Source organism: Colobus angolensis, unplaced genomic scaffold (assembly GCF_000951035.1).
Source record: "Colobus angolensis palliatus isolate OR3802 unplaced genomic scaffold, Cang.pa_1.0 Scaffold3, whole genome shotgun sequence".
Taxonomy (NCBI): Eukaryota; Metazoa; Chordata; class Mammalia; order Primates; family Cercopithecidae; genus Colobus; species Colobus angolensis.
This window is the reverse complement of record NW_012116265.1, coordinates 26,666,634-26,682,304: the sequence shown is the minus strand read 5'-3', so window position 1 is coordinate 26,682,304 and position 15,671 is coordinate 26,666,634. Positions and strand designations below refer to the sequence as shown.

Below are 15,671 nucleotides of genomic sequence, written 5' to 3'. Positions count from 1 at the left end.
AAAAAAAAAAAAAAAAAAAAATTAAGTAACTTGCTATAGATCACACAGCTAATAAGTGGTAAAGCCAGGTCTTCAGACTCAAACTCAGAGTCTCACTGTCCCAGCTACCCACCTCCAATATTCAGTTGTAGACTACTTACTAAAACTATACCCAATTATAGCCACAGAAGCAGGTCCTCTCCAAGTGATGGGCTCTGGAAACAGTTTCCGTTCCTGTGGCTTTTACCTGCCTCTCTCTGACCCATGTCTCCACATTCATTTCCTCCAGGCCCACCTTTTAGCCTCCGGGCCAGTTCCTGGGTGAAAAGGATGTTGGCTAGCTTGCTGTGACAGTAGGCCAGGCCTGCATTGTAGAATTTCTCGCCCTGTAGGTTATGGAAGTGGATCCTTCCCAGGTGATGTGCGAGGGAAGACACATTTACTATTCTTGATGGGGCTGATTCCTTTAGTTTCTCTAGCAGCAGATGGGTCAGGAGGAAGTGACCTGTTGAGAAATACTAGAATTAATGAAGTTCAGGGCCATGTGGGAATGACAGGAGTTGTGGTAAGCAGGCCTCAGCTATGGGAGGCAGATAATTCAGAAATAAGATCTTTCCCTCCAACTTTTCATTATCAACTAGAAAACAAGTTCAATGAAGGTTTAGGGAAATAACAACAGCCAAAGACATGAGGCATCCTTATATGAGCGAGATAGGTCTAGACTATGTGAATATGAAATCCCAGTTCATTCCTACTTTGGTTAATCTCATTCTTAAGAGCTGGTCGGCTGGATGCAGTGGCTCACGCCTGCAATCTCAGCACCTAAGGAGGCTGAGGCAGGAAGGTGCCTGAGGCAAGGAGTTTAAGACCAGCCTGGGCAACATAGCAAGACCTTGTCTCTACAAAAAAAGAGCAGATGACCTATACCTGATGCTGGCCATAAGGATCACTACTAAGAAAGCAAGACAGTACCCTAAACCAATTAGGCTGTTAAAAAATGTGCCAAGGCAAACTGAATCTAAATCACAGATTAAAAAGTGGGCAGAACCTGGAGCAGCCCTCAGGTATTCCTCAGCTGTCAGGTAGGTTCAGTCACACCACAAGAAGGCTCAGTCTGACCCCTAAGTTTCCCAAAGAGAATTTTGGTTCTCTCTAGCTTTGTGATAAGGCCAGATTTCTTACCCAAGTGGTTGACTCCTATGTGCATCTCAAAGCCATCTGCTGTCTTCGAGTAGGGACACATCATCACTCCTGCATTGTTGATCAAAATGTGGAGGTGCTTTTCCTCTGCAGGGACAAGACGATGGAGCATGGAAGTGGTTAGCCAAAGCTACTGCATCTTAGAAAGCTGCCTCACGCTCAGGCTTTGAAAGTGAGGATGCAGGACTTCAATCTTCCCTCCATTTTCCCTTCATACTTATTTTCTATTGTTTTTCATTTTAAGACTAGTTGAATCCCACCTGCTTTTACTATGGGGCAAAATTCCATTTTATACTACCAAATGACCTTCCTGATCTTTGTAGTGCAGGAGCTACTTACTCACTGCTTTTGGGAATTGTTTCATCCACCTCTTCCAATAAAAAGACTTCCCAAGCTGAATGGAAAGATTCCAAAGCAAGAGATAAATGAATGTTCTCTATGTACCTCTGCCCTGGTATTCAGGTCCCCAAAGAAATAAATACTGGCTTCACCTCTTTATTGCATCTTCCAATTCTCTCTCATGGTTCATTTCCTCATATGGTTTGTAATTTATGAGTTCACATCAGTGAAAGTTTTTTCCTTGGAGGCCTAGATCCCTGGGCTATGAGGGGATATGCCTATAGAGTGCTCTTGGATTTGCTTTTGATGACACATTACAGGTTTTTATGTTAATTTCCCATAGATTATTACACACACACACACACACACACAAATCAAACCCATAAATATCCTCATATCATTTGCTGGTATGAATTCAGACCCCACAGATGATGCCAGCTTGGGGTTCTAATTTTTTGCCGATGACTCTTTATCCGTCTGTGTCCTAAAGAGATGTCATGTCCCTGAGCTGGTGGCCAGGGTTTTTATTAGCCTCTATACTATGGACCAGATGGCCCTTTGTGAATCTCAACCTTGTGTAGAACCTCAAATACAGCTCCAGCTCTCAAAAGCCTGTATAGGTATTTAGACCTCAGACCCTAAAAAGCCCATACTGAATGCTGAGACTCCCATGAGATTTCTGGCTTCAGCTCTTGCTCACTGCTATGACGTTTTGAATTCCTTTTTTCCTTTTTTGTTTCTGCCTCTGGAAGATAGCCCTTTGACATAAATCGTGTCCCAGTGACTATGAGTTCAGCTACAAAAGTTTTTGGCTATATTTTATCCACTATTTCTATGAGGGAGAGGGACCTTTTCCTTTTAGTTAAATCTGCCATGTTGACCTCAAGACCCACAACATAGTCTCTCTAGTTCTACACTTACCGGCTAAGAAGCCCTTAGCAAAAGCTCGAATAGACTTCGTATCAGACAGGTCCAGTTTCCGCACCAACACCTGCTGGTTCCCCGTCGTGGTCTGGATCTCTTTGGCCACCAACTCCCCCTTTTCCAAATCCCGGCAAGCTAAATATACTCGAGCTCCTGTCAGCCAACATATGAAAGAGAAACAGTCAGCTCTGTTTTTGAGCTGGCATTATAAATCTGATGTTATTTCCAATATTTTCTTAAAACACACGTTTTTACCCTTTATTCACAACAGAGGTATCTAATTAGCAAATAGGTAAAGAAAAATAAATTAATAATATTCATTAAGGATCCATTATATGTAGAGCATGGTACTAGTTTCAGATCAGCAAATCAGTGGAACCCTTAGGTATTCTTGAATTCCAAAACTGGGAAGAAACAATGAGAATGAATCATCATTACTGTGAAGGGTAAAACAGCAGTAATAGGAGGGAATTGAAAGTAGGTGAACTTGCCTCTCTGAGCCAGCTCTTTGGCTGTCTCCTTCCCGATACCTGTATTAGCTCCAGTGACCACAACTACTTTCCCAGGAAGCTGAACAGTTGATGTACACACCCCACTGGACAGCATTTTCCTGCAGACAGAGAAGGAGAGCTCATCAATTCTTCATTCTCCTGTCTCAGCCAGTAGGTTCCTGCAACTCCCTGTGTCTTCTGGCTGAGGTTTGCTTTAGTTCTTTCCACTGTTGTCCTTTTAAAGGTTTAAGGAAACTTGGAGGAAAGATGACAAAAGTTTTCTGCTTTTGCTCAAAGACAAAAGTGATTCTATTACAAGGGCAAAGCTTACAGCTGTTCCCTGCAGCACAAGAACTGGATGAATATCTGATTAGCCAGGCACCTTTGGTCTGAGCTCTCCCTAAGGCACTTGTGACTTAGGAAATCACAAGATTCAGCCCAGATGAAGAAATAACTAGTTTCTGTAGGTCAATCTGTCCACAACTGGCATTTTATGGCCTTGAGAAATGGCTAATCCAATACAAAAAGTTAAAACTATGAAAGCTTGTGACTCTGGTACAAAATAAACAAGAAAAAAAAAAAACAAAAAACACCCACACATGCACACACACACACTTAAAGAGAAGATTATGTACGTACAAAGGGGAGTTGGGATTCAACTCTTGCTTTGTCCAATCAGAGTCCTTGTTTCTTTCTTTTTTTTTTTTTTTTTGAGACAGTTTTGCTCTTGTTGCCCAGGCTGGGCAATGGCATGATCTTGGCTCACTGCAACCTCCACTTCCCAGGTTCAAGCGATTCTCATGCCTCACCCCCGCTCCCCGGCCCCCAGGCGCCACTACATCCAGCTAATTTTTGTATTTTTAGTAGAGACGGGGTTTCACCACGCTGGTCAGGCTGGTCTCGAACTTCTGACCTCAGGTGATCCGCCTGCCTCAGCCTCCCAAAGTGCTGAGCCCAGCCTAGAGTCCTTGCTTCTAAGCACTATACTATACCGCCTTTTCCAAATGAATGAATGCACAAACATGGATTGGCGGTTCTCAGACCGGCCTATTCTCTTCTTGGCAATGTTGCGACTCTGGTTAAAATAATCTGTTGACCAAGACATGCATTCTTAAAGGGCATTTTGGAGGCCGAGGCGGGCAGATCACGAGGTCAGGAGATCGAGACCATCCTGGCTAACACGGTGAAACCCAGCTTCTACTAAAAAAAAAAAAAAGTACAAAAAAATTAGCTGGGTGTGGCAGCATGCGCCTGTAGTCCCAGCGCTGGGGAGGCTGAGGCACGAGAATGGCTTGAACCCGGGAGGAGGAGCTTGCAGTGAGCCAAGACCGCGCCACTGCACTCCAGCCTGGGTGACAGAGCAAGACTCCATCTCAAAACAAAGAGCATCTCAGCCTTTTTCATTGAACTTGGAATTGCAAGGTACATACTCTTAGCCATTGAAGCTACCTGCTTAGTGCAAAATGCCACAGGGAGGCAGATTCCCCACAATCCATCACCTCTCTCCTCAGAGAACAAGCCTCCAGGCTGTTTCCCACATCCCCTTACTGTAGTTCCAGGAGTGACAACTTAGTAGGACCCATACTTAGCTCTTTCTTCTCCTTAACCAGCAGGAATGAAAGAGACAACTATAAAAGTCTGGCTGGCCTGATTCCTATAACCCTGCTGAGTTGGAAATACAGCTCCTGGAGTATAATTTTTTTTTTTTTCCAGAAAAATCCCACTGGGGTATGAGCACTATTTTCAATTCTGGTTCAACTTTTCATTGAGATTCTATATGGATAAGAGGATCTTGTAGTGAAAAAAAGATAAAAAGCAGTGATTTCATCTGCGTGTGAGCAACCATGTGTGCCTAGAGGTGGGAGAACTGAGTGTTCAGAAGGGAGAAAATATGTAACTGGAAGAGGGGCGCCAGAGAGGGAAGAGAAAATAAAAATAAAAGAAGGAAAGTAGGTGACTGTGGTAAGAAATGACTGTGATCTGGCCTGGCTTCAAGTTCCACTGGGACGAAGACCGCCCCACCTGGGGAAGGAGTGTGTCTATTCAGTAACTGGTCCGTCACCACTGGTGACTTACTTAGAACCAATAAGCAGGCTGCCGGTATTACAGCCCGCTGCTGATTCACTGGCGCACTTGGCCAGCCTTGGGCTGATTGATCTATCACCTGGTCAATACCTTTCCACCATTCTCCCAGCCCTCACCGCCGCAGTACCCTAGCTCCTAACTCAGATCCCCCGTGCTCCTACTCGCAAGGCAGGATAAGAGCTCATAACCAAACCCTCTTCCTTTTCACTTTTCTCCTTTACAAAATCCGCCCACAGAACGAGCGATTCTAACAGCAACGAGAGAGCAAGGATGGGGCCGCAGATGTTAACGATTGCTATCAGTTTCAGAGGGCGAAATGTGGAATCGCTCCTTTGTACCTCGAAGGCTGGTTCAAGGCGTGGGAATTAAGGGGAAAACAGCGTGGGGCCATATCCCATTGAAGGGTCCGAAACTCGAGAGTTTGAGGTAGCCCCACCCTCGGGATTCCCTGGAGCCAGAATCAGGGGGTGCTTAGACAAAAGAAAAACGGGCCAGGGAAAAGCAGGGTGCCCCGGAGTGCCGCCCCTTTTCACCGCCTGGGCTCTCGGGTCTCCTCCTGGCATCCAGGACAACTGGACCTCGCCAAAACCCACCGAACTCTGGGCCCCGCCATCTTGGAGCCCCCCCAGGGGCGTTTTCCAAGAAAGCTTTGGTGGGGATTCTATGTTTCCCTGCCGCCCCCAACAAGAATTCGCGAGAAGGCAATACATTTGCACAGACCTGATTTGGGGCGCAGCCATATACAGAAGTAAGGGCAGAAGGAGGAGCAACAGCAGGAGCAGGAGCTCAACCATCTCTGCCGGCTGCAGCGGCACCAGAACAGGATGCCCCAGCGGCGCTCGCCGACTGTAGTTTCTCTTTCTAGACACGCCCCAATTCAAATTGCGACAGCCCGGGGAGCAGACCTTCTGGGAAATGTAGTCCAGAGCTCGGCAGCCTCAGGCGGGCTACGGGGGAGCGCTGCGGCCGATGCTGGCAGAAGTTGAATTATACATCGCTAATCCCCAACCATCTAGGGCCTAGGGCCTGTGGGATCATTCACCCAGCTCTCCCTTGTGGCCACCCGCGGTGTTTGTGAAATCTCTGCAGTCCTCTATCTCCCCAGACCCAAGTCCAGTCCCTGGTTCGGTTTTCCCCAATCCTGGTTAGGCAGTTACCGCACTGTTTCTCCTGGAGATCAGATGTGGACGTCTGGGAAATGAAAGGCGGATTAGACAGGAGAGGAGTGGTCCGGATTCTGACGGTTGGGAAGATGGGGGAATGTAAACCCTTCCTCCTCGAGGATTCCTTTTTCCTTCAAGGACTTATTGCTTGAATAAGTCCTTGAAGACATTCCCAGGAGAATCACTTTATTGTGTCTTCATTGGCACAGTTGTTTTTGCCAACTCGTGAAAGTATTTAATCCTGTCTTGAATTAAGGACATGAATATGTTCTCTGTGAATAAATAGGTTCCCTGTTCAACTGTTTCTTTCATCTGAGGCCTATTTCCTCGGGGTGAATGTGGAGGGTGTTTTAACCAATCAATATCTGTCTGGGATTCCTTAATTGTACCCAGTAATATTTTCTGGTCCTTTTGCATTATTTCCATTTGGTTAAAAGACACATGTTCCAATGAACTAATATATTTTATAGCAAATTGGAGAGAAGAGGGTTTCCTTCACACAATACTAATTCTTACCAATTTAACATTTGATTATCTAGCAATCATCACATTTTGTCACACATTCTCATTATTGTGTTACCTAATATTTGTATTGGGTTTTATAACTTTATAAACGCCTTTCATTTGTTTTGTTCCTTATTCATTCATTCTTGCAATTGACAAACATTTATGGCATTCCTATAGTGTACTAGGCACTGTGCTGAGGTCCAGCAGGGAGCCAGGAACACATAATCTCTGCCTGCCCAGAGTTCATGGACTGTCAGGGCAGACCTTAAATAGGTGATCACTATATATAAATCGTGGTGAGGGTTATGAGGGGAATTAGAGAAAGCTCTGGGAGCTTCTAGCAGGGAGAGGAGCTCTAGATCAGGAAAGGCTTATTTGAGGAAATAACATTTGAGCGGAGGCCAGAGGGAAGTTAGTAGGCAAGCAACACAGACAAGAGTGTGCTGTGCAGAGGAAAGAACCCACCTGAGGGCTCACAGAGACAGCAGGGTGCACTAGAGCAACAGAAAACCGTCTAGGGAGAAGGAAGAGTGCCAGAAATGGCAATAATAGCCAGCGCTTACATAGTGTTTATTATGACCAGGCCCTGTCTCAATGCTTTATATATATTAACTGTCTTAATTCCCATAACAATTCTATGAGGTAGGTACTATAATTTTCCCTTTTTATGAACAAAAAAACTGAGGCACAATGAGGCTATGTAAGCTAGCCTAGGTCAAAGAGGCAGAGCTGGGATTCAAACTGAAGCAGGTAGTGTTCCATGAGAGGGCCCTGTATGCAAAGTGGCCCCCAAATGCCAGAGGAGCCAAGACACCAAAGGATGAGGCAGACAAATCCAGTTTCTTCATAAGGGTGTTTTACTGGGGGAATTTACAGACGAAAATGTGGTCTTGGGTGGCAGATTTCTGTACACGTAAGTTCCACACTCAGAGCTTATATACTGTAGGGAAAGAGTCAAACTGCTCTGTGCGAGACAATTAAAGGTAGCCCTCCAAAACAGGCAAGAATGCTACATGTGTAATAGATAATAAGCTGTGCAGTAACATCAAGGTTGACATATTCTTACACTAGGGACAGTAAATAAAGTAGGAATCAGGAGATATTCACAGGACTGGGGCTAATCAGAAGTCAACATTGCAGATTAGCATCCCAGATGCAGTCACTTTTGTCCCCCAAGTTGTATGCAGGGTCTATTGTGCCCTTAACTATTGAGCTATTCTGCCAAAAGATGAAGCTGGAAATTTCTTCCCATACTTATGTGTATTTGCATAGGCACATAAAATTTGCATATAATTTCAGCTAATTTATAGACACATTGGAGCCGTTAATGGAACCCAGATTAGAAACCATTGATTATCTTTACTAAAAAATTAGCCGGGCATGGTGGTACGCATCTGTAGTCCCAGCTCTTTCGGAGGCTGAGGTGGGAGGATTGTTTGAGCCATGAGTTGGAGGCTGCAGTGAGCTAGAATTGTGCCAATGCACTCCAGCCTGGGTGGCAGAGCAAAAACCTGTCTAAAAGCAGAGGAGAGCCTTGAGGAACCCTAACATTATGAAATGGGTAGAGGGAAGGGAGCCTAAAAATTGAGAAAACAGACAGAGAGGTTGGAGATGTATCAGACAGGGTTCAATTGGAAGAGAGAAACTACATAATAATTTGAACAGGGAAAGTTTAACATAAAAAAATTATTAACTATAATGGGATTGGAATAATGAGGGACTGGATAGTATAGATGTTGTTATACTTCTCCTGAAAAGAAAAATAAATATTTTATGCTCTGAGAAGGATTTGCAGCTACTCAACCCTGCTGTTGTAAATGCGAAAGCAGCCATAGATAATATTTGAACAAATGTGTTCAAATGTTATTGTGTTTATGGTTCAAATGTTACTCTGTTCCAATGACACTCTATTTACAAAAACAAACAGTAGGCTGGATTTGGTCTGTGGGTCATGGTTTGCCAACCTGTGTGCTAGTGAGAAGAAAAGAGAACTCTTAAAAAGATAAAAAGGGCCAGGCACGGTGGCTCACACATGTAATCCCAGTACTTTGGGAGGCCTAGGTGGATGGATCACTTGAGGTCAGGAGTTTGAGACCAGCCTGCCCAACATGGTGAAACCCCATCTCTACTGAAAATACAAAAAAATTAGCTGGGCGTGGTGGCAGACACCTGTAATCCCAGCTACTTGGGAGGCTGAGGCAGGAGAATCGCTTGAACCTGGGAGGCGGAGGTTTCAGTGAGCCAAGATCGTGCCATTTCACTATAGCCTGGGCAACAAGAGCGAGATTCTGTCTCAGGGAAAAAAAAAAAACATAGAAGGCTGGATGTGGTGGCTCATCCCTGTAATCCCAACACTGGAAGGCCAAGGCGGGAGGATCACCTGAGCCCAGAAGTTCGAGACCACCCTAGGCAACCTAATGAGACCCTGTCTCGACCAAAAATTTAAAAAATAAATTAATTAACAAAAGAAATTTTAAAAAAATAGGCAGTGTACTGGTGTGTGCCTTTGATCGCAGCTACTCTGGAAGCTCAGGTGGGAGGATTTCTTGAGCCCACCAGGTTGAGGCTGCAGTGAGCTGTGATTGTGCCACTGCACTCCTGCCTGGAAGACAGAGCAAGACCCTATCTCAAAAAAAAGAAAAAAAAAAGAGAGAGAGAGAGAAAGAAAGTTATGTGTATATAAAAAATCTTCACCTTTTTAAAGCTTTTTTTTTAAAGTAATCAAAAAACAGTAAGTCACAGGAATTACCTTCATAAAACATTTAGAAAAATTTTAGGCTAGTTACTAAAAAGTAAAGAAAAAACTTTTGTAATATGATTGTTTTGCTTTATTGGAACTCTATTTGGATAACCTGGAAGATAAACTCAATTGGATTTAGGCTGGGCACAATGACTCATGCCTGTAATCCCAGCACTTTGGGAGGCTGAGGTGAGCAGATCATGAGACCAAGAGATTGAGACTATCTTGGCCAACATGGTGAAACCCTGTCTCTACTAAAAGTACAAAAAGCTGGGCTGGTGGCACGCACCTGTAGTCCCAGCTACTTGGGAGGCTGAGGCAGGAGAATCGCTTGAACCCGGGAGGTGGAGGTCGCAGTGAGCTGAGATGGTGCCACTGTACTCCAGCCTGAAGAGAGAGCAAAAAAAAAAAAAAAGAATACTTGGATTTAATTAAAATACAGGAAGAGTGTGTCCAGGGTTATGAACGTACACTTTATTTTTGAGGAAAGTAAACAAGGAAACTTGTATCTTAAGCAGGACAATAAATATATCTTAGCAACAGCATCAAAAAGTCCCCTGGTTATAGGGAATCATTTAGACGTATTGAGAAAAGCCAAGACTACAGAATCAAGTTATATTAGAGGAAAATGGTTTTATTCCAGACCTGGGAGGCAGAGGTTGCAGTGAGCCGAGATCATGCCACTGCACTCTAGCCTGGGTGACAAAAGCAAAATTTCATCTCAAAAAAAAAAAGAAAAAGAAAAATCCAAAGATTACAGAAGTTGACAAAAAGGTTGAAGGAGAGGACTATCATTTCAACCAAGAAAAAGATGTATCTTTTTAGGGGTATAAAGAACGAACAACAATGACTCATGACTTGGGAATGATGTGCAGCGAGGTATAGCACAAGTAGAATTTTTTGAGATATAAATTTGAGAAGTTTTAGAAAAGAAATAGGTTGTAAAATATAAAATCAAAAGCTCTTATAATTCACTAAGAGCAAATTTATACTTTAAGACAGTGTTATTTTAACATAGAGAACCAAAATCTCAATCTTTAGAAACACTTGTAACTTCTTTTTGATTATAGCCAACTTATTCACATATAAATGTTAAAGAACTTTATTATTATTATTATTATTAATTATTATTATTATTATTTGAGACAGAGTCTCTGTTGCCCAGGCTGGAGTGCAGTGGTACTATCTTGGCTCATTGCAACCTCCACCTTCTGGGTTGAAGCGATTCTCCTGCCTCAGCCTCCTGAGTAGCTGGGACTACGGGCATGTGCCACCATGCCCGGCTACTTTTTGTATTTTTAGTAGAGATAAGGGTTCACCATTTTGGCCATGCTGTTCTTGAACTCCTGACCTTGTGATCCGCCGGTCTCGGCCTCCCAAAGTGCTGGGATTACAGGCGTGAGCCACCGCGCCTGGCCTATTATGATTTCTATAGACTATGTATGATGTGTTTGAACTTTTGTTTTGTCCTACACTTTTTCTTTTATAATTCACCAGTCATTTTGCTTTGGGAAAATAATTTACCATGCAATAAATTATTATCATGCAGTGGCATGATCAGCTCATCATAACCTCAACTCCTGGGCACAAGCAATCCTCCCTCCTCAGCTTCCTGAGTGGCTAGGACTACAGGCAAGTGCCACCATGCCAGACTAGTTTTCAAATTTTTTGTGGAGACAGCGTCTCACTGTGTTGTAGCAACAGTGTTTCACTATCGCTGGTCTCAAATGATCCACCTGCCTTGGCCTCCCAAAGCATTAGGATAACAGGCATGAACAACTGTGCTCAGCTTTTTAAAAAATTTAATATATATATATATATATTTTTAAATGGAGATGAGATCTCATTATGTTGCCCAGGCTGGTCTCAAACTCCTGAGCTCAAGTGATTCTCCCACCTTAGCCTCCCAAAGTGCTAGGATTACACATGTGAGCCACAATGCCTGGCCTGTGCTCAGTTTTTAAAGTTTTTTTCTATTAACCATTTTTATAGCCTGTGAATGTCAGATATTTACCTAAGCAAGAACTTTAAAGTTAAATATATAGGTATTTTGTGGATAACTGAGAAGGTTAACTGTATTTCTTAAACCAACAATATTAAATTAGTCTTACTTATCAAAAATCACACAAAGATTATTTTGGTTTGGCTGGGTTCATAGTTTTATACCTTTGTGCCAAATCCTGGCACTGTAAAATATTTAATAAGACAAGTATAAATCTGATCATAAATCTAGGCAAATATGTATGTTGACAATTTTGAAGACATTTTAATATTTATTTTACTAATAATTTTAAAGCCAGTTTATTTATTAAAGAATTACTTAAGTCATGTGAACTTGGAAAACCTTTGGGCTTACTAATTTATGAGTGCTCATTTATTTATAAGACAATTGGGTATCGTGTAGATACAACATATAACATACTACATGTATATATGTAAACACATATAAATACACATATATATATGCACAAATAGAAATCCTATATCTTTATTTTTTTATTTGGTTTTTGAAACAGGGTCACACTCTGTTGCCCAAGGTAGAGAGCAGTGGTGTGACCATGGCTCACTGCAGCCTTGACCTCCCAGGCTCAAGTGATCCTCCCACCACAGCCTCCTGAGTGCCTGAGACTACACGTGCATGCCACCAAGCCCAGCTAACTTTAAAAAAATTTTTTTTTTTGTAGAGTCAGAGTCTCACTGTATTGCCAGGGCTGGTCTTGATCCTCCTACCTTGGCCTCCCAAAGTGCTGGGACTGCTGGCATGAGTCACCTCACCTGGCCCTTATAGCTTTCATTTTAGAATTTTAGTCATGAGATAGTAATACAAACTCACCAGTTTATAAAAGATGGTTGGATCTGAAGTATTTCTGGAAAAAATTGGGACCTATTAGTTCACATGGCTAAATTTTATTTGTCCCAATAGGCAATCTAATGAAGGCTGTGAGCCAAAGGTTTTGGGTAGTTTGATGGCAGTTTTATTTTAAAAATCTTTTATCCTTTTATTCAGTTTCAGATAAGTTTAGAGTTAGATTTTTAATGTTAACATTTTAGCTTGAACTGGCTGAATTGCATAAGAAAAACAAAATTTCTAAGTCTTCTTAAGTTAGTAATACTACAAACAGTGAGCTTTATCTCAACACAAGTAGGAAAGTCAGTAGTTTAAAAGTAGGCAGAAAAATTATATAGAGGTAGACAAAGAACTTAGAAGATCCTACATGTTAGCTCTATAGTTCTGGGTGGACCACTTGAGTTCTAATCTGTCTATTAAGACGTGCACAACAATGGGCCATAATATATATCTAGCTGGAGTCTCAGAAAACCCAGTATGTCTTTTTTTATTTTTCTGAGACAGAGTCTCACCCTGTTGCCCAGGCTGGAGTGCAGTGGCATGATTGCAGCTCATTGCAACCTCTCCCTCCTGGTCTCAAGTGATCCTCCCACCTGAGCCTCCCTAATAGCTAGGACTACAGGTGCGTACCACCATGCCTGGCTAATTTTTGCATTTTTTGGGTAGAGATGGGGTTTTGCCATGTTGCCCAGGCTGGTCTCGAACTCCTAGACTCAAGCGTTCTTCCCACCTCGGCTTCCCAAAGTGCTGGGATTACAGGCATGAGACACTGTGCTTGGCCTGGCATGTCTTAATGTTTGAGAATCTCATTTTTTAAATATTAATCTCTCGGTTTAGAAAAAAATTGTTGGATTTGTATTTTTATGATCTCAGTAGCTCTATTCTCATTCTGCAGTTGTTTTGATTGTTTCCCTTGTTTTAAATTTAAATATATTTCTCCCTTTTGAGGGAAGGAAACGTGTGTATGGTGAAATTTTAAAAATCTCTGCCTAAGAGGTGTATGGGAGCCAGGAGAACAAACAGGAAGTGCTGAGTTCAGATCACAGGGGTTGAAGGAGGAGGAGGAGCTGGAGGCAAAAAGGAGAAAGACTCCTAAATCATTAAAATTTACAAATCGTTCCACATATCGTTTTTACCTCTTGAATTGAGGCATTTTTAAAATAATTTTTTTAGAAGCTTATAGGTGTTATTGGAAGTAAATCTTCCATTCAATTTGTCTGGATCTAAAACCAACTTTTTTTCAATTGTGTGTGCAAACAAATTATCTTAGGCATTTTCGGAACATCACCATTTTGGCTACTGCTGCCTATAACCATCCTGGATTAGGTGGATCTACTACTTATCTAGGCACTCGCAAGTGGAAGGATGGTAAGTATTATACATAAAACTCAGCAGGTGTCTTAGAGGGCGCTTCCCATCTAAGCTTTGTGTGAGTCAAGTTATGAAGTGGAGTAAGAGTGCCCTCATGAGACTGGAAGAGGAAAAAGCTAAGGAAAGGTCTCACCCCAAATCACCAGGGAAACAATTTACAGAGCTTCTATTTTACCCTGCCCTAGAATTTAACAAAAACCCTTATCTTGAATTCACAGCAGCAGCTCTCATTCTGAGACAGTCATTGTACCACGTAGCCAAGGAGGAAACCAGCTTTAATAAACCAGTGGTGTCGAAGTCCAGCAACACAACGCATTTTGTGCTGGCACATGCACGAAGGTTGGAAGCAGGTCTAGGTAGTCCAGAGAGGTCACTCTGAAATCCTGTCAGCCGTGCCATTTTGTTGATGGAAATTAAGGCTGCTGAGGCAGAAATAAATTGATAAAGGTTTATTGGAAGCCAAATGTGAGGATCAATGTGGAAAGACACACTAATAAAGCTGGGTGTATTCCGAAGTCTGTTGTTACAAGTTGGAATGATTTTATAAGAAAGTCTAGGAGAAGGGAGGGGGACTCTTCATACTGGAGTTGTCCTTTTTCATTGAGGGGCACAATGCAGAGGTTACAATCATTGGCTACAGATGACAACATACAAGTTCAAATGTCCATGTTTAAGACAATCAGTAACACTTCATGATTCAGAAACAAATAAGTGTCCTTTTCAGTGTCCATAGGTTACATATTAATGTGTACATCAACAGTTTGAGGAACTCTTAATAAGATTTGAGAGACTCATCATAAGATTCTTTACTCAGAAATGGGATGTAAGCCATGAATCATAAGACTTGCCCCAGGTGGGCTAATTTGGAAGACTGCCAAACGTGACCTGCAGGTTATCACAGTTAAATGCAATGTGGGGTCCTGAATTCAATCTTGGACCAGAAATAGGACATTAGTGAGAAAACTGGTGAAATTAGAATAAAGCCATTAGTTTAGTTAGTGGTGTTGTACCAATGTTAATTTCCTGGTTTTGATCATTGTTCTAAGGTTATTTAAAATGTTGACATTTGGGAAAGCTGAGTGAAAAGTATGCGGGAATTTTTTGTATTATTTTTGCAGCTTTTTGTAATATTTCAAAATAAGATGTTTTTAAAAACAAATTTGATCAGCCATGATAGAGGAAAGGCTGAATTATCTTTTTATCTTTTTTATTTTCACTACAGAAAATGATATTTACAAAATAATTTTTATAGGAAGAGGCCCTCAAAAACTACGCAGCCAAAAATATAAGAAAAAATATCATTAAGTGTGTCAAGCAGTTAATTAATAAAGATATAGCCAGGTGCAGTGGCATGTGCCTGTAGTTCCAGTAACTTGGGAGGATGAGGTGGAAGGATCCCTTTAGCCTAGACCCTCTGGGCTTGTAGTGTGTTGTGCCAATCAGCTGTTCACATTAAGTCCAGTATCAATATAGTGACTTCCTGGGAGCAGGGGACCACCAGGTTACCTAAGGAGGAGAGAACTGGCCCAGGTCAGAAACAGAGCAGGTCAAAATACAGGTGCTGATCAGTCACAAGATAGTGCCTATGAACAACCACTGCACTCCAGCGTGGGCAACACAGCAATACATGTCTCTAATTTTAAAAATAAAATAAAAATATGATGTCATTTTCTGAATTTTGTGATATTTGTAGTGTGAACCCAGAAAATTTGTGACAGGTCTCAGTTAATTTACAAAGTTTATTTTGCCAAGGTTGAGGATGTGCCCCCATGACACAACCTTCAGAGGTCCTGACAACATATGTCCAAGGTAGTCAGAGCAAGTTTGGTTTTATACATTCCAGGGAGACATGAGACATCAATCAACATATGTCAAATGAACATCGGTTTGGTCTGGAAAGGCGGGACAACTCGAAGCAGGGAGGGGGCTTCCAGGTCGCAGGAAGGTGAGACACAAACAGCTGCGTTCTTTTTTTTTTTTTTTTTATTATACTTTAAGTTCTAGGGTACATGTGCATAACGTGC

At 42.2% G+C, this 15,671-nt stretch overlaps 2 protein-coding genes across 4 annotated transcripts in view; one reads left to right on the top strand and one right to left on the bottom strand.

Moving 5' to 3' along the window:
• The window catches only part of RDH11 (retinol dehydrogenase 11 (all-trans/9-cis/11-cis)), a 22,283-nt gene extending 16,366 nt beyond the window's left edge, over positions 1-5,917 (bottom strand). The window contains exons 1-5 of one of the 3 annotated variants that reach the window (XM_011949744.1): positions 5,739-5,917; positions 2,934-3,052; positions 2,440-2,595; positions 1,162-1,266; positions 275-484 (exon numbers count right to left, since the gene is read on the bottom strand). In XM_011949744.1, the coding sequence (XP_011805134.1) occupies positions 275-484; positions 1,162-1,266; positions 2,440-2,595; positions 2,934-3,052; positions 5,739-5,812 (664 nt within the window). In that variant the 5' untranslated portion in view covers positions 5,813-5,917. The remainder of the gene's footprint in view (positions 1-274; positions 485-1,161; positions 1,267-2,439; positions 2,596-2,933; positions 3,053-5,738) is intronic. The other 2 variants (XM_011949745.1, XM_011949746.1) reach the window with 2 other exon arrangements.
• A 5,093-nt stretch (positions 5,918-11,010) lies between these two features.
• The window catches only part of RDH12 (retinol dehydrogenase 12 (all-trans/9-cis/11-cis)), a 34,863-nt gene continuing 30,202 nt past the window's right edge, over positions 11,011-15,671 (top strand). The window contains exon 1 of the mRNA XM_011949747.1: positions 11,011-11,060. The gene's annotated coding sequence lies outside the window, so the exon portion shown is untranslated. The remainder of the gene's footprint in view (positions 11,061-15,671) is intronic.